Source organism: Pelecanus crispus, chromosome 3 (genome assembly GCF_030463565.1).
Source record: "Pelecanus crispus isolate bPelCri1 chromosome 3, bPelCri1.pri, whole genome shotgun sequence".
NCBI lineage: Eukaryota > Metazoa > Chordata > Aves > Pelecaniformes > Pelecanidae > Pelecanus > Pelecanus crispus.
In genome coordinates this window covers 104893825-104919428 of record NC_134645.1, presented here as the reverse complement: position 1 = coordinate 104919428, position 25604 = coordinate 104893825, and the positions used below count along the sequence as shown (strand labels likewise).

At 38.4% G+C, this 25604-nt stretch overlaps 1 protein-coding gene across 1 annotated transcript in view; it reads right to left on the bottom strand.

Annotated features, from left to right (window-relative positions):
- Positions 1 to 366: 366 nt before the first annotated feature.
- HMGCLL1 (3-hydroxy-3-methylglutaryl-CoA lyase like 1) overlaps positions 367 to 25604 on the bottom strand; it is an 83593-nt gene continuing 58355 nt past the window's right edge. Inside the window, exons 8-9 of the mRNA XM_075707676.1 lie at positions 4798 to 4923; positions 367 to 480 (exon numbers count right to left, since the gene is read on the bottom strand). Coding sequence (XP_075563791.1) covers positions 367 to 480; positions 4798 to 4923 — 240 coding nt within the window. The remainder of the gene's footprint in view (positions 481 to 4797; positions 4924 to 25604) is intronic.

Genomic DNA, 25604 nt, shown 5'->3' with positions numbered 1-25604 from the left:
GCAAATATTTGTACTGTTCTAAAAGTCATCTTGATTAAAAATTAACTATGTATTTGCTGCTTCTATTCAGTTTTCCTGAAAAGAATTAAATTTAATTTAAAACATGGTAAAATGTCCTGGTGTTTATACATTTTTCTCGTCTGTAGAAGTACCAAGAACAGGGTTCTGTAGTACAGTCATTTATTTCTTACTTACAATTCTTGACAAGACAGTACAGTACAGTAACTCTTCTCATAATAAAAAGTTATATATGGGTTCTATTTTGGTTCTTTGCTGAAATGATTTTCTTATATTTGTTTTCTTGACATAAATGTCCTTGGTCAAGGCAGATGACAAATGTAATTAAGCTGCAAAAAAAAAATCCATTTAATTGATAGTTCCAGTATTGAAGGAAGCTTGTGCAACCTTTGAGTTTGTTTTCTTGTTCAAAGCTGTACAGATGAAGTTTCCAGCTTCCATCACTGTATAAAGATTTACTCCCTAAAAAAGAGGTGAAAAATGTTAAGAATAATAAATGCATATGTTGAAAATACTCAAATTCTGATTTTTTTTGCTCAGGGTCTAATTTTTGCAAACAAAGGGCCTGATTCATGCCATAGGTCAGTAATGGAGATCAGTAGAGTTACAGTGATTTACACAATAGTCACAGCTTCAAGTTGTTTGGAAGGTTCTACCACTTTGAGCGTGATTTCTTATCCTAACAGCAGTGGACCAAATGAATACTCTACTAATATCTTTCAAACTCAAAAGAATCTGGGATAAAGAACTGGTATAACAGCTTGAAGGAGTTGGAAGAAAAATATAGTGTCTGCATATGTGCTGTACTTATCTATCACCCAGCGTTAAGAAACTTCATGCTTGTAAGCATCCTATTTGCAGCTCAGGAAAAAGGGGGAAACACACTTGTATTAGGAATTGAGTTCAGTGAGAAATGGGATCCTGCATGCTCTTAAATAAATATAATCTCCTTCTTGAAGAAGTTCCTCTCAATACAAAATTAAAATTTACATTGCTAGCACAACTGAGCAAAAAATTGCAGCTGCTTGATCTGCCCGTGCTAAAAAAAAATGTTCCTTGAGAAATCAACTGGTTTTTAACTAACATAAGATACATTTCAGTGCTGCTTGATTGCTGAAAAGGAATCAGATCACCTACCAAAGAGGGAAAAATACTGCATCATTAGTCTCCTGCATTACTTATGTACACTAAAAGTTTTAGAGTTAGATCATGTAAGTGATGTAAGTACTTGCTCCAAAGATTGGAATTTAGAAGCCAGTGAAGTTCCTGTAGAAGGGATGCGAAAGGGGACTTTGAACTACCAATACACTGAGCAGTCACATAAAACTGGGAGAAATGTCTCACTCAACATTAAAGAGTACAAGATGTATTGCACCAAAAATACACTTTCATAACACTTATGGATTTATGCACTAAAGTTCAGACCAAGACCTGATTTAGATGCTTGATCCTTTAATTGGTTCTAGCACTTATTTCCATGTTCTACACTAAACTTTGCCTTTTTAATTCTGGGAATTGGCTAAAAATGTTAATGAGAATAGAAATTACTTCACAGAAATTTAAACAAAACCATTTTTAATTTGAAAAAAAAATGCTTCAAAGTTTCCAATCAGCTCTAGTATATAGCACCATCTAAAATATATTGTTCAAAGACACCCTTTTATAACTGTCTCATTTTAATACAGTTATAACAAGGGTGATTGCAGCTCATTATATTTATCCTTTCTTTGTCATTACTTAAACCTAGTTTGTAGAGTGTTATTGCACATAATGAAACCTAAAAAATTCTTAGAGCATCTGTGCTTTTTTACTAGGAAGAAATGAGAAACATACTTGGTAGTTAGATTATGGAAGACAGCAAAATAAAAGCCCCAAACTATACAAAATTCACATTTTCAGCACTCTAACACTGTATAACGTGATATGCGTTGATAAGAAACATACGTTCACCGTTCACATTCATTAAATGGAATATAAGCATCTCTCCTTTTACATTGTCTTTCTTATGTAAGTGTTGTGAACCAAAGAGGATTACCACGAGGGCACAAACCCCAGCATTCACAAGCATGACTCACAGATGGGGATGGGAAAAGAGTAGTGACAGGTGTTTGTAAGGTTGTTGAGTCAAAATAATATGTCTTCTGATACTCAGAATGTACTGAAGTGTACTTGGTAACCACTCCATATATCCAGAATTATTCCTTGACACCAAGGAATGAAACCATGAAACACAGAGACAAGTACCTCAAATAGTATCTATGAACTTGGATAAGTGCCTTAAGTCAGAAAAGCTTCTGCCAGAAGGCAAAGTCTAACTCCCATTGACTTCAATAAATCAGTTCTCATTCAGCATTCGTAAATATCAAGTCTATTACCTCTCTGTACTTCAGTTTTGGTGTTAGTAATGTAAGGCTAATAGTACTTAGTTGCTTCTCAGAAAGGCTTATTGTTTGCCAAGCACTTTGAAGGCATCATAAGCACAAGTACTATTACTGTGATTGCATAGGAATCATATAGAAACTGTTTTTATAGAAAGTACATATTTCCCTATAAATTTTCATAACCATTAATGATCTATGACATAATTATCTATCCATTACCATGGTACAACCAATAGATCTCTTTGTAGATGGTGTCCGCTAAAAAATGATTTCACATTTAGCCTGCTAGAGATTAATTTCACGCGTCACTTCTTGGTTATCTGTTCTGAAAAGCAGTATAGAACAGGCATCAATTATTATTTTGATGTATCTAGTCAATCTGAACTCAATAATGTACATTTAAATACCATCCATCCTTTGGCTGACACTTGAAGTGACTTCAGTCAACAAAATGAAAGCTTTAGTGCATAGCTAAGAGGAACATGAGAAAGCGCTCCTCGCAAATGGACAGCATTAGTAATTATGATTTCATTTGGTGCCATTGTACAAAAAGGGACATATTAATAGATTTTTGTGATAATGATTTTACAGAATTGGCCATGGTACCAAAACCAACCAGCACTGCAAAGACCAAAGCTCATATATTAAGGTAATAATTTTGAGGCTCTGTGTCTCTCATCCAGTAAACCACTCTTTTCTTAATGGACCAGAAAAGGGTCAAGGAGCAAAACCTTGTGTTTTGCTATTGCATAATCTAAACTTTTTTTAAAAAGGAAGAACTAAATATTTGATGGTGAGAGTGTTATCTCCATGGGATTTGGTAACAACCTTTAGGACAAGCTAGATTCCTGCTTGGACAACAGATCATTAACAGATTAATAAATCTTATCAAGATCCCCGGAACAAGGTATATTTCATTTAATCAGGCTATTTTTATTTAATTGATTCCTTTTGCTACAAGTCAGTTGGAAAAGTCAATGGGTATTTTGCCCAAGGAAAAACTATACTGAAAGCCTAAGTCCAAGGTACACAGCAATGTAAAGTGAAATGCATAATTTCTCCTCCTTATTTCAAAGCACTGTGTTGTTTCAAAAGAATAAAACACCTTCTTCATGAAAAAAGCTACCCCAAAGCACATATGAACTGTTCAAAACAGAGTCCACTTGTACAATGGACACTTGTGATTAAACCTTTTCTAAACAGGTATCTGACATCTACCCAGCACTCCCTAAGCAGTGCATGAAAGCAGATAAACATTACAGTGAACACTGTCAGGTACTGAATATGATGTAACAGTGCTCAGGGGATGTACAATTTAGAAACAAGTTCCATGATCCTTTTACGTCAAGGAACTCCTTTGGCATGTGTGCCATACTTAACTGCAACTGACAGACAAGTAATAAGCTCCCCAACAATTCAGATCATTGTATTTCAGACATCAGGCTTTTCAATGTCTTTCTGTAGTAATTTAAATACAAACTACACACGCTGCAGTTTTGGCAGCTCTTCTTACGTTCTTTGAGCTTGACTCTCAAAGTCTATGTATAAGTTAAAGGTGAAGTCATTGTATTGCTTGAGTTAGAACAAACTCAGTATGCCGCATTTCCAGAACAGTGATGATCAACAGGAAGACCAAAGAGCACATTCTTTGAAGAAGGCAGCATTACTTGATTCCCAGGAATACAGAATAATTAACATGTCAACCAAGTCAGGGATACTAAATGTGTGCTCTTCAACTGTGGGTGCTCACTGGTAAGGTTTACTGAAGTACAGCTCAGCGCAGATAAGCTGCCCTCTGCTCGAAGAACAGGGCTGGAAATAAAGATGACTCTGAAGCCTGCTAGCCAGTAACAGATTTTGTACAATTTTGAAATATATTAAGTGGATACCTGAGAAACAGCAATGTCCTGTGCTTGGGCTCCAAACACCACAGTTTTTTTCTACTTGGAAACCAGAAAAATTGACAACAAATTAATAAGCACTATGAACCAAATCCTAAAGTCTGTGGAAAAAGCTGAGATCCGCTCAGACTTTCCACTGTAGAGCTGATCACCCGTCTGGGGCAATGTCTACAGTAGTGATTTTTTTGTGGTTACTGAAGCAGAGCAATGACTCAAAGCAGTTGCTACTGAGCTCCTCAGAGCTCCAGGTAGGAAGGGGAACGTTATTCAAATTCCTGTCAAATACACAAACCAGTTCTACTCTAAATTGCTAGTGAAGACAATATCATTCATGTTATGTGTCAAGCCATGTTAAAGGACTGGGTTTGCAAAAACTACTCTTTGCTCCCAATATTTTACTGTACAGCACAAGTAACTGTCAGGTATGTATCATATGTTTCCTAGAAAAATATTTTTGTTCTCCTTACAGTCTTAAGTAGAAAGTAAAAATATCTTACTGTATTGATCCCCAGACCATTAAGCATGTATATCACATCCTCTGTGGCTACATTTCCAGTAGCACCTTTTGCATAGGGACAACCACCCAGTCCTGCAACCGATGAATCCACTACAGCAACTCCCATCTGGAAGATAACAACACAAAAATGCAACATCAGCACAGAGTATTATTTATAATTATTCATAAAGAGCAGACTATACATATTAGTTACCATGGATAAAATACACATTTCTCCACAAATGGATATGTTTCTTGGAGGAAATTCCTTATAACGGCATTAGTCCTGACATCTTTATAAGGTAAGACTCTTCAAACACAGGATGTGAAACAGAGAACTAACGGTCCATTATGTGTGATTTTGGCAGATAAGATGATTGCTGTTTTAGAGCCAAACAGAGTTTTATGTCTTTCCTCTCTTCTTCTTTCTACATGTTGTTTTTAAGTAGCCTGCATCTATTCCTGCAAAGGCTTAGATGCAACCAAATACAATTAATGCGTTTATTCAAATGTGTAATTTTAAGCTTATGTATAAGTCTTTGCAATTTCAAAGTCTTAATATTAGCATCTAATTTATGTGTCATCCAAAAGATTTTGGGACATCTACACTCTAAAATGTGTTTTATATTAATGCTATTCTTCCACAAAGAACTTCCCTCCTAGCACTTTCCCTCTTCTCATTTTCTTTTCTTTCCTCTTTATTAGAGATCATGAAACCACCATGTAAATAATCTTTTTGTTCTTGTTTTAGAGGAAAACTACAAGGTATTTTCACCCAAATTGTAAGGAAGAATTAAATTTTGGCAGATCTGTTAAAGAGTTCATGAGTTTAAATCAATTGGAAATAAAATTTTAAAGAAGTTTATCCTGGTGAGTCTGACCCATTGTTTATCATATTCAGCAGTCTAGAACACAACCCCCAAAATAGCAAATTTCACACCCTAACACAGTCCTGGAGCAGAATTCAAAAGCCTAGTTTTTAAGACGCTTGGAATAACTGGATAGCTTGGATATCATTGAAGTTATCCATAGATATAGGTTCTGATCTTTGAATGTTTTTAAGGGAGTATTTGATGCACAGTGTTAAGCTCATTTAAATTCTCATTTATATTAAGACTTGAAAAAACAGCCAGCTGTCATAAATTCATAATTCTCTGATTTTTATTTTCTTCCTACTGCATCCTGGCTCTTTCTCTCTCCTGATATATTCATGCTAAAGAATAGTAAACCAGTTACCAACTCTGCCCAACAGATAATATTACATTTCCTATGGGATAAAGCCTTCCCTGGGAGATTGTTCAGGGAGGGAAAGGAACCAAGCCTGTGATTTCCACTGACTTGTTTAGTGAACTCTTGCACCCTCTTCTTTCTGTAATTAGATTTTAAAATAAAGCTGAAATTGGGAAGGGTTTTTTTCTGTTTTAACATGTTTGGTATGTGATCCGGGACACTGGGTCTCCCTTGTTAGAGAAAGCTCTTCATACTTCCCCTTGAAGAAGATTAGATGCCTTTGGAGGCATTCAGGCTCTAGAGATAATCAGAGGCCGGCAACGATATTAGGCAGAGAGGTCATCAGATCTTCAAAGACACCAGCTTCTCTCTACCTTAAGCACACTAGAGGGTTCTCCTCCCCCTAGAGCTAATTTAGGCAGACATACATCAGAAGTTTAGAAGTCGTCAGGCAGACTGAATCAGGGTGCAATCACAGCTCAAATTCAGGACAGGAGTTCCTGTGCAGAGATAAGTTTTCAATACTCAAACTATGACTTTGCGTGCTGAGAGATTCAGAGGTTAATCCATGCCTGTTACTCACATTTGCAAGTAACATCAGCTTAGAGGCCTGACTGCACAGCAAGCTGATTTCTGTTGCTCTCCTTCTGAGGGACCTACCTGTCTCTGCAGACTAAGCTGGGAGCCTAAGCTTCTCCTCCACAGCCATGCACATAACTAGCTGGCAAGGTAGGCAAAAGATGATGTCCTACATGTTGCAGTTGCTAAGTCCCCTTTCCAAATATACCCGTCAGTGGGGTTTTTTAGTTCTGAAATAAACTTCCCCAATGTTTTGTTGTATTTTCTTCTAGTTTTAACAGTGCTTTCCATTGTTTTATTGTTGGCCTTGCAGGCTCTTTGAAGTTCCAACATTTCTGGAGGGCAATAATAAAGAGTAATCCAATGAAGCTTTGTCCCTGGTCTTATTCTCAGGCAGGGAACATTACGTTGAGCTAGGTAGCTGCTCAAAGCCTGTAATAAAGACCTCAAAGGAGCCGAGGCGCATAACGGTGACAGGCAAGACGGTACTGTTTAATATTGCTCACACAATGAGACTCTCTAAGAAGGGATATTGTACTTTAAAGTACACTAATCTGTGAATTATGGAGTGAATCACAAAAGTACATGTTTCACATTTCAGTCACTTGTCACACACTTTGTTTGTGTAACCCACCGGTCAGAAAATGTGTTATACAACACATCTGTGTCCAATACACAGAGGATATGCGTTTATGATAGCATTCAACTGGAAATTCTGTCTCTTTTCACACTAGCTGCTAAGATTCATACATTTACTCTGGAAGTCATTGCTTCAAGCTCCACAGTGGCAGCTGTCGGGCTGCAGAAACACACCTAAGGCCTCTTAATGGAAAGACTTAGGGAACGGTGAAGGTCTGGGGAAGAGAAAAGGGAGACTAGCGTGTAGAAGTGCTGGTATGATACAAGCATGCATCCCACTACTGTGCCTGCTCTTTCACACTGATTTTAAGATTTCCTTCAGAAATTACTGTTTCAGGGATGAAAAGGTAGAAGAAAGTGTCCTTCATGGAGTTTCCCCCGGCTGTCAGGTTATGTCATAACTGCTAGACCATTCTTCTGTATGTACTTATTTTCAGTAACTTTTACATGGGGATAAAAGCTATAGGCAAATAATGTGTTGAGGTACATCACAGCTGTTAAACTGGCAAAGGAAGATCAACAGGCTCAGAAAAAACTTTAGTAGCATACAAGCAGTCCCTTTCTAACCCCAGTAAATTATCTCATGTAACACTTGTCCTTGTGCAAAAATGGGAAAAATATCAGCTAAATTGTACTGGTGACAATTAAAGTGGCATCTGAAAACAGCCAGAAAAGTTTGCCAGTTCAAAGCTGGGGAGAACCTCCTCCTGTGGGGTGTCACCTTTATTACTATCAGTAGCCTGGTCCAGTCCTTCACAGGGCTCTCACTGTGAGAAAAAACAAGAAACAATATACTGCCAGCATTAAAAGAGTGTGTCTTCTAAAGGCCTTGGATATATATATGTATTAATTTCTTGAGATGCTTGTAAAAACACTTGTGATGTCACCGCAGTTCTGCATTTGCAGTGCAAGTCTCGCAACACTGGAGTACATGTTGCTTATTAACGTTTGTTGAAAGTGTTTGTGAATACATGGAGGGGTATGGGATACCACAGCAACATAAAGGTAACATGAAATACACATCTTTGTCTAAGCACATCCTAGTATTCTCAGGCAGCCTCATCTGAGTTAATTCAAACTACCTCCACTGGAAGGTGGAGTGAGCTCAGTCATTTTACTCCATCGTACTTGCAAGAGCATAAAAAATTGTATCGTCTGGTGGGTGAGCAGTGAGAGCAGTAACTTCCAGATGATGGACAGCAATAATTGCTCTGTCTTTTAAACCATCAACTATTCTGGCTAAAAAGAAAAAGGAGAAAATCTAGTCACAGCTTTACATTGGTAACATCCTCGGTATAGCGGCTTTCATCCTAGTACAGGACACTTAAACCATTACTTCCCAGAAACTGTATAAACATATTTATGTCTTTATAATGGTATCTGCATCAGGATGGATTTGCCATTTTACCATTCAGCCAGTTGTAGACAAGGTCTTGACATGATGTATATAATACAGCAGCTCTGACTGACCTCCAAATCTTGACATGTCTTCAAATCAGTGCTCTTAATATGCAATGAGTGGGTGTCTCTGCTTTTAAGATACTGTCCTTTAAAGTTCTCTTCACAACACTTCTGATAAGATGTCTACTGCAACATACTGCTATTTCAGCAGCAGGCTCAGCTGCATCTGCCTGCTCTTGCATGTGGTACAGGCAAATATGATGTGTCTTCTGATTTGTGTGCAGAATCACTGCAGTTCATCTCCAGTGTGGCCCCATTAAAAAAGTCTTTAATCCATACTCCAAGCTCCTATTCTAGCAGTGCTAAAAAAAGCTGTTGGAAAACATCCTTCAGCAGCACTACTAACTAATTTGGAGGTTAATATTACAGCCCAGCCTGTCCAAGTAGAGTCTGAAATAGCACCTAATAAATAACTTCTCTGCAAGTTTGAGCGGCTATGAAGCTGTTTTGCTTTTACAGCCATTAAAAGCATAAGGGGCTCTAAAAGAAAAGATAAAAATTGACATAATGTGTAAAACAAGGCCTCTTCCTTCATCATATGTCCAATATTTGTCAGGTTTTTTAAGGAGATAATGAGTTTCAAGCCTTTGAACAATCTGAGCCTGCAAAACATTCACTGTCAATATGAGATCTTTAAAAAGCCCACAGTCTTGTTGTCACTTCCTGACAGGCACTAAATTGTACTGAGATTCATGAGAAGTTGCACTGCAGCTACTTCATAGGATATGTTAAGGTCAACGGCTTGATGTCCAAGTGCAGACCTGTTATTGGAATGGTGTTCCTCAGGGGTCGTTATTGGGACTGGCACTGTTTAACATCTTTGTTGGCAACATGGACAGTGGGATTGAGTGCACCCTCAGCAAGTTTTCAGACAACACCAAGCTGTGTGGTGCCGTTGACACACTGGAGGGAAGGGATGCCATCCAGAGGGACCTTAACAGGCTCGAGAGGTGGGCCCATGCAAACCTCATGAAGTTCCACAAGGCCAACGGCAAGGTCCTGCAAATGGGTTGGGGAAACCATAGAATCATAGACCCATAGAATGCCTTGGGTTGGAAGGGACCTTTAGAAATCATCTAGCCCAACCCCCCTGCAGTGAGCAGGGACAGCTTTAACTGGATCAGGTTGCTCAGAGCCCCATCCAACCTGACCTTGAATGTTTCTAGGGAACATTACGTTGAGCTAGGTAGCTGCTCAAAGCCTGTAATAAAGACCTCAAAGGAGCCGAGGTGCATAACGGTGACAGGCAAGATGGTACTGTTTAATATTGCTCACACAATGAGACTCTCTAAGAAGAATCTCCACTACCTCTCTGGGCAACCTGTCCCAGTGTTTCACCACCCTCAAGCACAATCCCAAGCACAAACAGACGCTGGGCAGAGAATGGATTGAGAGCAGCCCTGAGGAGAAGGACTTGGCGGTGTTGGTTGATGAGAAGCTCAATGTGACCTGGCAATGTGCACTGGCAGCCCAGAAAGCCAACCATATCCTGGGCTGTATCAAAAGAATCGTGACCAGCAGGTCAAGAGAGCTGATTCTCCCCCTCTACTCCACTATTGTGAGACCCCACCTGGAGTACTGCGTTCAGCTCTGGGGCCCCCAACATAAGAAGGACATGAACCTGTTGGAACGAGTCCAGAGGAGGGCCACAAAGACGATCAGAGGGCTGGAGCACCTCTCCTATGAAGAAAGGCTGAGGGAGTTGGGGTTGTTCAGTCTGGAGAAGAGAAGGCTCCGGGGAGACCTTTCAGTACTTAAAGGGGGCTTATAAGAAAGATGGGGACAAACTTTTTAGTAGGGCCTGTTGCAATAGGACAAGGGGTAATGGTTTTAAATTAAAAGAGGGTAGATTTAGATTAGGCACTAGGAAGAAATTCTTCACTATGAGGGTGGCGAGGCACTGGAACAGGTTGCCCAGAGATGTTGTGGATGCCCCATCCCTGGAAGTGTTCAAGGCCAGGTTGGATGGGGCTTTGAGCAACCTGTCTAGTGGAAGGTGTCCCTGCCCCTGGCACTGGGGTTGGAACTAGATGATCTTTAAGGTCCCTTCCAACCCAAACCATTCTATGATTCTATGATTCTATATGTCCTAGACAAGCACTCACTGAGCTGCTTACGTATGGATGTGTGTGGGGGTGAACAATGGCTTGGCTTCCACAACTTCAGTGCTCCAATCCTTTTTGACACTTGCAGAGTTTTGATAATCGCTAAATTCCTGACAGTGGTTCCTGAACACCTTCCAAACTTTAGATTTGGCTAGCTTTAGCTTACTCTCTAGAGAAGGCAGAAGACTTTTTGCTTCTGTCCCATGCTAACTTCCCAATTCCCAAATGAGAGAGCAAGGAATTAAATTCATCACCTTTGTCAAACAGCCAGTTTTAACAGGAAACCATTATTGCCAGTGAATAATAAAAGCTTCATGTTTCTCAGTTTGCTTTACTACCTCCCCATAACTTCCTGTTGGGACAGTCAGTCTCCTTCCTTACTGATCTTTAAACCTGGCTTCGTCCGACAGAAAATTAACTTTGTCCCTCTCTTAAAAATGGCCAGATCAGCATCAGTAACTCCAGGGATGCATGAGGTATAAACCAGAAACTGTAAACCAGGTCTCTCATAAATTATGATTTTTTTAAACCATGAGATTTTGAAACCATAATATTGGGGATTCCAGGTATGCATAAAATAGGTATTAAATAGGAAAAGATTTGTTGTCCCAGAAAGTTTCGGGGTGACAGCACTGTAAAATTCAGTACCACAGTGCCTTAAAGATGGGCGCACATAGATATGACAAAATGTCAGTATATTAGTTCAGCATTTGTTCAAGGAAGAGAGAAGGAAGGGAGGAAGAAGTAAAAGGAGGACCTACATGTGTTAGGTCAAAGACTGTCCACACAGAAAGCAGCACAAGACTACTACTTCCAAATATTTAATCCTGCAGCCCCGTCAGTGACTAGCTGGCATTCTTGGCATGGTGTGGTACTGTCCTATTACTGTGTCTCTGTAGCACCAGTCTGCTACGCACCACTGCTTGGTATGCCATCAGGGAAAACTACTTCTCCTGTAGAGATACAGATAACCATAGAAATGTAAATAACTGCCAGCAACATTTTGTAAAGTGGCTGTGCCCATAGAGACCCTTCTGTGAGTTACATTATCAAGTTGTCTAAAATTAAGGCTTGCCACTCCCCTTTATTTCAATAAGACAACTGTATATAAATAAATATTATTTTAGCATTTGAGCAATTAGAAGCATATATTTCTACATATAAGATAATAAAATGGGACAACATCTCTCTCTGGAAAACTCTGAAAGTTAACTACATTTCCTTCTTGGTTTTTTTTTTTTTTTCTCTCTCTTCAGTCTTGCTAAAGATTAATGCATCACAAAAGAAAACACTACTTTTCAGAGTAAACTCCATCACTACTGACCACAGGGTGTCACTGTTACATTAAAGTCTATAATTTTCCAGTTCATTTAGTTAGAAAATTAATACATTCAGAAAAAAAAATAAAGCCTTTTCTCCTGAAATGTATTGAGATGCAAGCAATTTGAGGGCAGACGTGCTGCATAAAATAGGTTAATACAGCATTCCTTTAACTTATTGCACACAACTTTTCATATTGCTACTGACACATTTATTATAAGCAAAGCTGGCAATGACATCTAGAGTTAAAGTTCCCTAACACTTTCCATCATAAGGCCCTACTTTCAGTTGTTTATTACTTTGTCAGCCTTTAACTGCTGGAGCTTATATTTTCCATGCCTTGTCTCTGCCTCGGGCTGGATTGTTTTGGAAAGTTTTAGTGAAAAATGGGGTTGGCCACTTCCGAGAACAAGTTTTGGGGAAGAAAAATGCTTTGTTATGCTAAGATTCAATAATTCTAACATGAGCTTCTTGGAGATATTCTTGTAGCTTTGCACTCTCAAATTTGGCACAGGAGGAATACTGATTTTAAGAGATTTCGCTGTCTGGACTTAGTTACAAGCTTAGGAAAGTTCCACCTCACTGTCAGGGACGGGTCAGTCTGGTAGCTAAAATGCCCGAGGGTCAAGAGAGCAGCAGCTGGCCATGCTCTTTCCCTCAACCTCAACAAAGAACTGTGAAGTAATTTCTCTGAAACTGAGTTGGAAATTCTGCGTCTCTGGCTGACAGCGCATCACCTGCACAAAAAACCTCTCACTGGCAGGCTCGAGCAGCTGAGCTCTGTGTTGCGGATGCAGTTTTTCAGAGAATGTCCATGGATGTTTAGGGGGAAATGTTGCCATTAAATGTGAGAGACTGGTTTTGAGATTTTGAAAAGCTTAGAAAGTCCTAATCAAAATCCTACGCCATAACAAAATTAATAGTGGGAAGTAGATGTTCACAAATCACTTTTAGTATTAGCATATTTTGCTCCCTTTTTGAATATGTGCACTCATTTTTATTTACAAGACAATAGGAGTTTGCTAATTTGGGGTTGTACACAATTCGAGCTGCTCCCTTGCTAAGGATCACAAAACCTGCAGGGGGAGCAGGAGACACATGTCAAGGTCTTGAAACCCATGAAGACGCGATGATCATCAGAGCACTGAGTGACTTTCCAGTCTCTCTTCCTTTCCTCCCCATGCAACCCATGGTATTGCCAGATTTCCCAGTTCAGCCGCTAATGATTTGAAGTAAGTACTTACTGCCCCAGATGCCCTTCAGCAGAAGTTGCTGCTCTCATGTAAACCTCTGGTGGTTTAACAGTTTGTCTGCTCACTATGTGTTGTGAAATAATCTGGTGTAAAAATGCAGGATATTTATTTTATAGATTTAAGTCTGGACACAGTCAGAAGACCAGTTAAACAGGTAGAGCAGAGAAGATAATAATCTTGGGATGTGGAGGAAAAGGGGAACCAGAGAGAAAGTTGCCAGAAAGGCAACAGGCAGCTTCGGGGCAGGCAGGGAGGGAACCATCTGGTCCAGAGGTGCAACAACTGCACCAGGCTGTCTGTGCCCTACATGTGTCCAGGTGACAACCATTTTTTTCTCGCATGCTACATGCCAGTGTAAATGAGTAAAAATAAACCTGAAAGCAAACTGAGGGCTTTGAATGGACAGGGAAAGCAAAAAGATTACTTATCTTGATGGTAAAGATACTGAGGGTTGCTCTGGGAGAGGAAAATTGTGCTGGGACTGGAGAAACCATGTTTGGAACTGCTGACGCTGGAGGTCCAATGAAGAAACAAAATCCATTCACTTTGCAAGGGATAGCTCACAGAGGATAAGCTGAGTAGAGATGTACCCACTAAAATAAAATGGCTGAATTATCATAAAGGCTGAATTATGGGACATCAGCTGAGAACAGGTTGAATGAAGGATGGAACCACAGGTGAAGATCAGTGTTTGAGATGCAGACTGCAAGGGAGTGTACTTCACTGTGAGTTGCAATACTGAAAAAGGACAGAGTGCTACTATGGACAATCAGGGAAAGGCACTGATCTAGTATTTGAAGTGCACATGGCAAGGGTGGAACTTGTGAATTCATGAATGAAAATGGCAAATCTGACCTGAGCTACTTTTTCTGACATTCAGGGAACATATAACCTAGTTCATCTCTCTTAGGCACCCCTTTTATTGGTATCTATACCTTATAAAGAAACTACAAATTCTTTTGATCTTGTTGTTCAGTCCTGGTTAGCTTCTGCCAACTCCGAAACCTTTTAGCTACTAGAAGACCAATTTCTGTTGATTCACTCTGTGGCTTAAGCTGGGTGGCCAAAACTGTTCCTGGAGGTCTGATTTCCCTCACTTTGTATAAACAGAACACTTTCAGCATGATGCACCAAGTGGCAGAGGACACGTACCAATGTGAGCAAACAACATAAGTGGGTGGCAGAAAACATCTATTTTTCTAAAATAAATTTGTTGCAATTATGGTATTTTTTAGAAAGCTGGGAAAGCAAAGCAGAACTATTTCATTCCATGGTAGTAGTATGGTATGTCAGCATCAGGGTATCTAAAGGAACAAAATTGTAACAGCATTTAAAATCCCATCTGACTTCAATTCAGCCAGAGCCCTCACACAGCAGCACCTGACTCCCCTAGAGCCAGGAACATCACCCACCCACAAAACCCACTTTGTTTAGACTTTCATTCCCTGTATTATCTCTGAAATCACATCCACCTGCCACCCAGTCAGCAAAAGTGGGGACCTCCCACACGTCCCTGGGGCTCATCTCCAGATGTGCTGTGGAGTCCTACAGAAGTCCTATCAGCTCCTTGTCTGGGGCTGATCACCCATACAACGTGTGTGGTCTTCACAGCCTGAAAACAACCACTGGCTCCTTGGCGTGGAAGCTGTGGAAGCTCAATGGACCAACTTGGGTGGAGGGGACCCCAACATGACATCAGGAATTCTAATGGGTTCTTCAGGGGTCTGAAAATGTATCTAAGGTCAGCCTCTTCTCTGTCTTCCTTTGTGTAGCTAAGATTGATGCCTGTTACCTCTAGTACAAGGACATTTTCTTCCACAACTAATTCAGCTTCACCCAGTGCTTCCTATCTCAACTGCATAACAAGCTTCCACATTTAGAGTGAAAAGACCTTTTCAGATATTAGTGACTTCTAGTATTGTTCCCACTCACACCTTGACAACTAGACCCTCACTTGTTTCTCCTGGGTGTGGTGATACAGAAAGTGAGGGAGCGGTTGGTAAATATCCTTCAATCCAAGTCTCCCTTTTCTCTGCCACATACCAGAATGCCTGCTGAAGGTTTTGGCTACTATCCCAAACATGATGGCAGTAACAACATAGTAAATTATCTGTTGCACATTACAATTTAAAGTAGATGACTACTCCTATCTCATGCTTCCAAGGCTTTTCCTCTGATGTCAGTACCTATGCTTTCCAGAAAGTTGCTCAGGTTACTGTTGTAACTATTATAACATCTTCTTTCCCAATTCACCTATTTAATAGGAATCAAGCTAACCTAGAGTGAAACTTTTCCACCACCCCACCCCCAGTAACCATCCCAGAAAGATTTAGCTGACTTAGAAATGGAGCAGATTCAGCAGTGGAACTAAACCCCCCGCCACACACATCCAAACACAAATACATCCAATAGTCTAGCAGTGACACTATCCTACCTGGAGCTCAGATTTTTTCTTCACCTTCCTTCTAAATAAGTGTCCTAACTATTGGGTAATGTGGGACACCCAGACAGTGAACCAAAAACCTCCTGCCTATGGCTTTTTCTCATGTGAGAAACAAACTGCCCTGTGCTTCACAAACACATGGCAACATCTAAAAGGAAGATCCTGCTGAAGCTTAAGTTTCAGCTACTTCCGAAACACGAGGATGGTGGTGGGTTCTGCACATGTCCCTGAGAAACCTAGCCACTCCCTAACTTCATCTTTGCCCCTCCACTTTTCAATCAGATTTTGCTGCACTTTCAATCTTCTTATGCAACCGCAAGATTTAAAGCTCTAGCAGCAAAGTTCGACTTCTTAGAGAAGTCTGGTATTTTATACAGACGCAGATCTCTTGAAACTCCTCAACTGTATAAAAGTGGATTGGACTAATTCTTACTTTACTGAAATCATTATTCACTGGGAGCTTGCTTGAGCAAGGGCATGGACTTCAAGACTGTATCATTAGTAGTAGCAGTAGTAGTTCTAACCTGTAGTTAGAGTTCATAGATTTGACCTCTCTTGCAGATCTCAATAACAATCAATGAAATATCAGAATTTATTAATAAGCAAGGAGAAAGAAAAGGACCTGATCATATCAGAGAACAAAAGTCTGTTTTCATCTTTTTTACTGTTGTTACGGTTTTCATATTTTGGCGGAGGGAAAAAAAGCAACAGCTCTATCAATTCCCAAGGCTACTTATTTTGCAAGAGAGAAAGTCACACATTTCCAAGAGGGTGCGTGTGTTATAATGATATTATTTTGCTACTTAGAAGTGGGAAATCACCTTAACTTTCATCAAGTGTATAAAAGCATTATCTTTATGCGTTGTTTTAGTCGTTCAGATGAATTTAAAATGTACTACAAGGATGTGCAGAATTTTGAATTATAGTTTAGTTTTTCTATAATCCATTGTGTCTTTTGCATTTTATATTAATTTACATGATATTTGCTTCATACTTAAAATACATAGTATATGCTCATAGCATTATTTTCTAATGTAAGAGAATCCTCGTTTCTGGAGATGTATCTCACAACAGAAATGAAGAATTGTGCATCCTATCTCAAGCTGAATAGATGTGTATCTATCTCCATCATTCACTTTCACTCCACATTAGATTTAAAGTCTAGGCCAAAAATAATTTCTACAGTTAATGCTGTTAAATAAAACCTGCACTTTTTATTCAGGCATAACTACTACTTTGAATCTCTCTTAATTCTATTTTCATAATCCCCTGAGTGAAACAATACTTTATTCTATTTTAGTACGTAGGATGTAAGGAAGTTCAGAGATTCTCCTCCCTAATATTCATTGACAAAACACACTCAGCATAAAGAAAAGCAGATTGCCAAGACGCACGGTAAACTACCCGTAGAAAAAAACTCCTGGCATTTATTACATCATCTGGATTTCACAGGTGCATATCCATCTTCTCCCGTATTTGGAAAATAAGAACTGCATTCTCCGTTCAAATGCTTTTAACTTATTTACAGCTAGATCTGGAGACTTAATATTTATCATCACAAAGTATAAAGCCAAATGTCCTTTTTCTTCAGGAGCACCAAAGATTAACAGATTAGAATGTTTTCCACATGTCCATTTTACTGTCAAGAGAATATTAAAGAAGTTTTCCAGCTTCCGCAGCTCAGCCAGATGTCAATGGATCCCACAGTGAAGCAAAATTGGCAGAGTAGCCTTCTCATGACCCCGGCATTGTTTTATCAAGGATCAGTTTAAAAGTATAAAGGGCCATTTCTTGCTGAGATCTGTAATGTTTTTCAGCCCTTTTCCCCTGCAATTACACAAAAGTGCTGACTTTGTTGAACTACTGATATGCAGTAGTATTTCTTATGACTTCTCTCACACTGTGCTGTAATTGCTGTTTGTGTTGGCCCAAGAAAAGTACCACGTCTTGTTTCCACTGTACATTTCCGGACTCTGGTTTCAGTAACATCAGTGTAGGATATTGTACTGGGCATATGTTTTGTTGTGTAAACATTAACTGGTAATTTACCCTGTCAATCTCCACAGTATGGCCTCTAATTACCAGAGGTTGAGGAGCTTCAGATGGACATTTTATAAAATATTTACAGTAGTTATACTGCTTCTTTTTTTCTTCCCTGGTATCTGTGTTCCGAAAATCATTGCAAGGGAAAAAAATACAACTTCAAAAACCATAAAACAAAATCCAACAACAAAACCAAATGTATTCATTCTTGTACACCTCATTCTCTAGAGGAACTAAAGACTGGGTTCCCAATTAGGCAAAAATTACGGCAGTATTGCAGTAGACATTATGGTGTAATAAAGTATTAGATATTTCTGGTTTATTTCTATTTGATTATTCCCTTTTACATGTTTTGTAACAAAAAAATAGTATATTATTTCTATCAGTACTTTTTTTCTTAAAATTCATTCTCCCTAAATAGTCCCTGAACTTGCAAACAGCTATGCACATGCTTAATTTGATTCAAGACTCAGACAAATGTATTTAACAAATGGGACCGCTAAGGTCTTGTTGGAAAATATAGCATCTACTGCAAAGATCCAGAACCAAGGAGCAACCTCCCTTTAAGAGCTGTGGAATATATGTTTTAGTCATTCATCTATATAACTTCAAGGAAGTAGAACTTTCCATTTTGTGCTGAAATATAATGTCCTGAGTAGAATTCCAGGATGGGATTAAACAGTTAATAATTACAGTAACGTGACCAAAGAAGATGCAATCAAATAGGGCATCTTTTTGGACACCATAGGCAGAGTGAATCTCTATTGCAAATAAAGTTTTCACCATCATTTTCATCATAAGGCAGGAAACTTTAAAAAGAAGTGTGACCGTTTCTCAGCTTCTACCATTCTGTTATAACTGGATCAATTTTGTAATATTCCTTATCACATTACAATACCTCTAAAAGAATCTTCCCTTCCAGTACATTGACTAATTAAGTGGTAGCATGAAGGTGAGGAGGCACAAAATTTAATCTGTCTTGTAAATGTTTTTCCCTTATTCTGAATAAAGGCATTCCTTTTTTAAAAGACAGTTGCAAATTGCTCATCCAATATATCTGCCAACAGTAAAGCCAGAACATTTCTTTTGTTTAAAAAGGCATTCAACAGCATCTTATCTTTTGCTATAGATGCACATTATATTGCCTTGCTAAGTTTACTTTTATTCTGTTTGCTCAGTTTATTCTTTAGAGGAAAAGATACTACATCAAATTAAAAATTCTTACCTATTGTTGCAACTCCTAGTGCAAGCAAAATCTTACTGTTATGAACATAGATCAGAGAAAGATCTTTCTTTCTATAATTGTTTATTTTATGCATTTGAAAGGACTCTGTGTTAAGCACATCACATCATTTGCCTCTGACAGTCTGTCACCATATAGCACTTGCACTAAGCAGCAAAGAGAAAAAAATTAAATAAATAGGAAAATATGCAAGCTGGCAACAATTATGGAGTGTATAAAACTATCATTCATTTACCTTTAAAAATGATCAAAAAGTTTTTATTTCTGAAAGCCTGGCTGTTTCAATTTGTACTGTAATATTTCAAAAGGAAAAAAAAAAAGATAAATGACAAATGAATTGACTCAGGTGACTGGTTCAGTGTTGCTTCTGCACAGCACAGAGAAAAAAGACGATTGTCATACTTTAAGTACTGCATCAGCTTTGGTTGCTGTCTTAACTGAAGAGTCATCTTCGACTTATTCCACTTATGCAAATGGTCACTTGTTCTCAGACGGCTACAAAGATCCACCCAACACACTCATTTAGAGCGAGTTCAGGAACTTCAGTCTGTCTGATGAGAGCATCTCCGGGTTTTCTGCAGTTTAATTTACCTTAGGAAACACCCTGAGAACTTGTTTAAAGCCACCTGATGTATCTCAGCAAGAGGAAGTAACCCTCCTTCATTGTTTGCTGGATGATAACAAAATCGGTTCCGAAGAGCCATAAATATGCGAGCATGGCCAGAGGTTTAGTTCCACCCCCTCAGCACAGCTGTCTGTAGAGCTGCCCAAAAAGGAAGGAAGCATCATCTTGTAAACACTGCACTTCCCTACTGGAGACACTGGGATTTGTGATTTCCCAGAACTGTTCCTGCCATGGCAAACTCCTCTGACCTTGCTTGGGTCTGAAAGTCAGGTTCCATGCAATACCCTCATTTTCAGGCAGAAAGTAGAATAAACACACTCACAAATAACAAAAGTTAAAGAAAAGAAACAATAATTTCCAAGTGGGAAGCACTGTAGTGACTCTGTCCTTATTTTACATTTGTTGCTAAACTTCAAGAAAAAATACTTCAAGGTAAAAAGGGAGGGGAAGTCATTTCCACTGAGTAGAAAAATACACGTCTAAAAGCCATTTATCTTCTTCTAGCTGATATATACAGAGTCACAGCCTGATTAAAGTGCAATATGATTATAGTGAGAATTTCTAACAAAAGTCAAGCAGCTCTTATAGAAATAATTTCTTTTCAAAATACCATGAAAATTGAATGAGGAATCCTGAATAAAAACCTGTTTTTAGAGGTACATAAAATAATTGTATCCTCACCAAACTTTTGAATTTTTTCTTTCACAATTGTTTTTAAAAATATGTTGAAATACTGTATGTTATTTCTGCCACTGCACCACATACCTTTTCAGTGTGCAGCATGTAAGCTCCAAACAAAGAGAAAGCAAAAGGATTGTACCTCAGTCAGTCAAGAAGGAGACTAGCTGAAAACACAAAGCCAGATACACAACTACTGGCATACTCGTATGTTCTAGGTCAGAAAGTATCTAAAACTATATATTCTAGAATCATCGTCATAAGTATATCTTAATCGCAGGAACAAATAGGTGGTCTAATGAACATAAACCTAGTATTAATCTAGAGCATGTTTTAGATTAAAAGTATCTAAAACTATATATCCTAGAATCATCGTCATAAGTATATCTTAATCGCAGGAACAAATAGGTGGTCTAATGAATATAAACCTAGTATTAATCTAGAGCATGTTTTAGATTACTATTTTTAAAATATAGACATTGATTTTTGTGGTGTATTTAAATTAGAAATTTAATTTAAATCGGCATGTTAGCTACATCAGTTACAAAGACTGGCCAATATTTTCCATATTCATATCCTATGGTAAGCTGCTTAGAGCTTTGCCAATCTTTTAGTAATCAAGCTGATATCCCGTGGGGCAGATATCTGCCCTGAACTACACTGCTCTGGAAGAGCCGAAACAGTTCAGCTTTTCAGAACAACTTACATGCACACATGAATGCGTCTTGCTAGTAAATAGTGACAGATTCCTCAAGTTCTCATGCCCCCATGCCTTGAATCAAAGATGTGTAATGTGCAGAGCCCCATTAGAGATGTATGCTGTAGAGATGGATGCAGTGTACAGATGTTTAAGGAAGACCAGCAATAGCTCTGCAGTGGAGTCCCCAGGGACACCAGCAGCACGGAGCACACTCTGAGCTGACCAGAACCTCTGAAATCTCAGCTCTGAGACATCCTCAAATGGCCACTAGGAATGACAACACAAGTCTCTCTTTTGTGCTGTTAATACACAGGAACTTGTGCTCTTTTGTGGCTATATATATATGAGACCAGTAAACTAAATGGCGTCAGGACTAGAATTCAATCATCCACTGTGTGTAACTCTTGCCACTGTCCGCAGCACAGCTTTGGCCTGGGCCAGGTAGCGCTCCACCGTCTGGGAGCTAGCACCATTTAGGGATCATTCACAGTTGGCAGTCTGAAGTACTGACCTTGTTTTGGAGGGTAAGAATTTGATTTTATGGATGCAAGCTTTTCATATCAAGGAGTGATATAGCAACTGCAGGAGTGCAAAGTCTATTCAGACTTGCAGTCTTGTACCTAAAATTAATGTGACAGCTGATGAGATAGAAATCGATGAAGAAATTTAAGCCGTGGGAAGGGTGCTGAAAAGGGAGAATGGGATGGGCTTGCAAGGATGGAGCAGTTCTGAGATGAGCCAGTTGTGTAGGCCACTTATCTGTGGAAATCCCATTTCATCTGCTGTGAAAGTTGGAAGGCGTGTGACAGACCAGCAAGACACCATAAAACCAAAAGGAACAGGTAACAGCTGTGAAGAAGTAGCGTGTCTTTCTGTGAATGAGGGAGTGCTTATGTGATACTGAATGAGGCACAAAAACCAACACTCAGACCAATGAAAACTCTTCATTTATCAGTCACCTTGATAATCTAAACTCTGATTTTCAGAAATTGAATCGAAAACTGTTGTAAAATAACAGTTATCAGTTCAATTTCTGATTGTTACAGGCAGTCATCTCATCAAACCTAGAGCCAGCCATGTAGTCTCATGTTAAAAAAAAACCCAGAATACTACCTTTTTTATGCATGCAATCCAGTTGAGGCACAATAGAAAAATGCATGGGGAATTTGACATCAGTGTGCCCTCACCAGATTTTTTATGCATGCTACAGATCAGTGACTTCAGTTTTCTAGTGCTATATTTTCACAACTCCTAAAAGTACTAAATATTTATTTTAAATTGGGCTTAGCATTTTGAAAACTATTTTATACTAATTTGTTCTATAAACACCTGAAAACCTTTTTTGAAAAGCCTTCTTACATTTCCAGCATTTGGAAGTAATTTGTTTCTAGTCCAAAATAATGAATGTCTGTCTCTAACAGAAAGAGCTGGATTACTGCCCAGTCCACTTCAGAACTGGATGATGCTGACTCTTAGACATTTAAATAGTCAAGTTAAACAAGACACAGTTGGGATGATAAAAGGAGGTCTGTAAAAAGACTATTGCTCTGGCCATGCAGACTTACAAGTATCAAACAATGACTAGGAAAATAGTGAAAGAGGAGGAAAAAATTAACATAAGTGCCAGGGAAAATATTAGGCGTGGGTGAATGCAGGAGCACGGTATCTGTTCATATCATTCTCCCTTCTCGCCAGCGAGCTGCCAGCAGCATATTTACTTCGCTTAAGCATTGATGGAGGCAAAGAATAGCAAAAAAGGCATTACAAAGGAGAACAAAGGAGAGGGGAAGTAGACACTAACAGTCTGTACAGAGTATTATCCTCAAATGGGCCTATAATCTGTTTGGTTTGTATTTAGTTATATTCTGTGCTATTTTGTGTGAGACTTGTTTGCAAGCACAACTTTGCAAGCCTCTTATTAGCCGGAAAAAGGTGAAATAAGACAAAATTGTCTTCTCATATTCTATTAATACTAATTCTTTCCCTTTTACAAACTATTGTTCTAGATATGACAAGTAAAGAATGATGCAGCAGAACAGAATCTGATGAAGACCTAAGAATCATTTCAAGTAAATTCTCTGAATCTGTTTATTTTTGCATGGGAAAAAGTTCATTCACAAGAGGAGAAAGATGCACAATAATGGAAGCAATGCTAGAATGCCTTTCAGGTACTGGCCAACCAAATCAGTATGACCTTAATGCTTCTAGATTTAATGAATCCGAAAATGATCAGTGAAGCTGAAATTGGAACATACCACTAACATTGAAGAATGAAATGTGCAAATGAATGTCACTTAGAGGATGGGAAACTCAGAAATGAAAGCATTTAAGATGTGATTAGGAAGCTACAATAAAACATCATTCCAAGAAACAAGTAGAAGTAGGCAAGCACACAAAAAGAGAAAAGAGAACAGACTTATTTGGGCCAAATTCATTCTTTCTATAAATCCACAGCTTCAATGCTATTAGTACAGAAATTATCTTTGGCTTTAAGATAGAAAACTAAAACCACTTCAGATTTTATTTCTCTAGTTGCTGCAGTGATTTCTCCATTCATACTCCATTTAGACCTAGGGTGATAAATCTATATGAACTTGCAGAGATACAAAGAAAGATGCGTAGATTTACATGAGAAATTCAAGGTCTAAAAATGTTTTAAAAGACAGCTGAGGTTTGATTCTAAGCCAAAGGGAAGTTGTGTCTACTACTCCAAGCCAGCTCCAGTGTGGGAATTTGCAGATGAGAATAATCTATAACTGATGAAGGATCTTTTGGTCTGATTAGTATCCTGAAACAGACTTAGACTTGAGGTTTGTTGGTTCAGTAACTAGGGTTGAAAGCTTCTGAAATTCAATCATCATATTAGAGGCAGCTAGAACAATATAGATTTCTATTATTTGTTAAACATTTACAATATACTAAGTTTCATTTAAAATAAAAAACAAAACCCACAAAAAAGTACAGGCTACCTCTTGGTATATGCATGTAAAATACACCTTTGCCTTAGGAACTCTGGCTGCTATTTCAGTATATGATAACAACTATATTACCTTTCCTACCCTAAAAAGTTCAAAAAATAAAATTCTTGAAACAAAGTCTACTGTTTAAACTTTTTTTTCTAGTAATAGTGTAACAGTTGTAATAATAGCAATGAGGAATTTATTTGTGAACTATCAGGCTACCAAGTTTTTCTGAAGGGAGAAAGGTCAAAAAATTTCAGCTCCTCAGAAATTGCATGCTATGCGCAACCTGCAAAAAGCAGCAGAAAGCAAAAAAAACAGGGTTGCTACTTCTTTTATACTGATCTGAGAAAAGAGCCAGAGTGGTACTGCCTGTTCATTTGCTTGCTTTCTTATTTTGCTGAAATTACATGCAACAATGTAAAACCAGTATGTATAAAAAGGCCAAAAAAATAACCAGAGAAAATACTGGAAAACATCTCTCAGATTTTCAGTAGGAATGCCTATGTTTTCATTTTCTTCCCATATGTAGGTCTGATTTATTCATTTGTACAGTATGTTTTTTCACTTACAAAAGTAACTAGCTGACTGCTCATAGTAGCAATATTATTTGATAAAATGCAAGTGTTTTTCTACTTTCCTAAAGCACACACCCTCTTTTTAAGTTTCCTTCACAGAAACCTTGCAGTCTGGTAACTTTTCACAATTCACCTGCCATTTTCCCCCTAACTTACCTGCTTTCAGATACACAGTCTTATTCAACTCTGTCTTGCTAGCTTTCTATCTTAAACAATTCTACTTACTCTTTTCTTTCCTAATATCACATACTCCTTCAGCTCAAACACCTGATTTTTTTGATTTTTTTTAATTGCTAGCTTTACCTAAGTGCTATGTTGTTTCTATGAGGAAAAGGGAATAAAAGGAAACAGAAACAAAAAAAGCAAACTGATGTTTTCTAAAAAATTTTGTGTTATTGCTAACAGCTCTTTTAGTTTGCTGACAAATAATTCAAAAGTATTGTTTACACTTTTAAACCCAGAAAATACCTGGTAAGTGCCTAGGATAAATTAGTTCCTAGAGAAATCTAAAAGTAGAAAGCTCCAGGAAGACCCTTATTTAAAAGGACAGGCATGTTCTCATAAATAATCTCTTTCTTTACCTAAAATCATGTGTATTCCTATACTCTTACTTTTGATCCCAAACTTCTTCTTTTGCATGTTTTAGAATACTACACAGATTTGCACTTACAAATTGTGCTAGCTATCCTGTTTCTCACAATGGAAATCTAGAATTTGAAAAGTTTAATTTCTCCAAGTTGGAACAACTGCCCTTAACGTGAGCATTATGGTATTACAAATTACTCATTTAAGCAGGAAAACCTGGGACCTACAGGCCAATACTTCCACCACCCTGCTGATGGGTGCTTTCCAGCTTGAAGAAATTCCGTTTCATAACTCCATTTGTTTCCTGCCATTTAGCCAACTTTCCACTTATTACATGCCTCCACGCCTTAATATTAACTTCCAGTG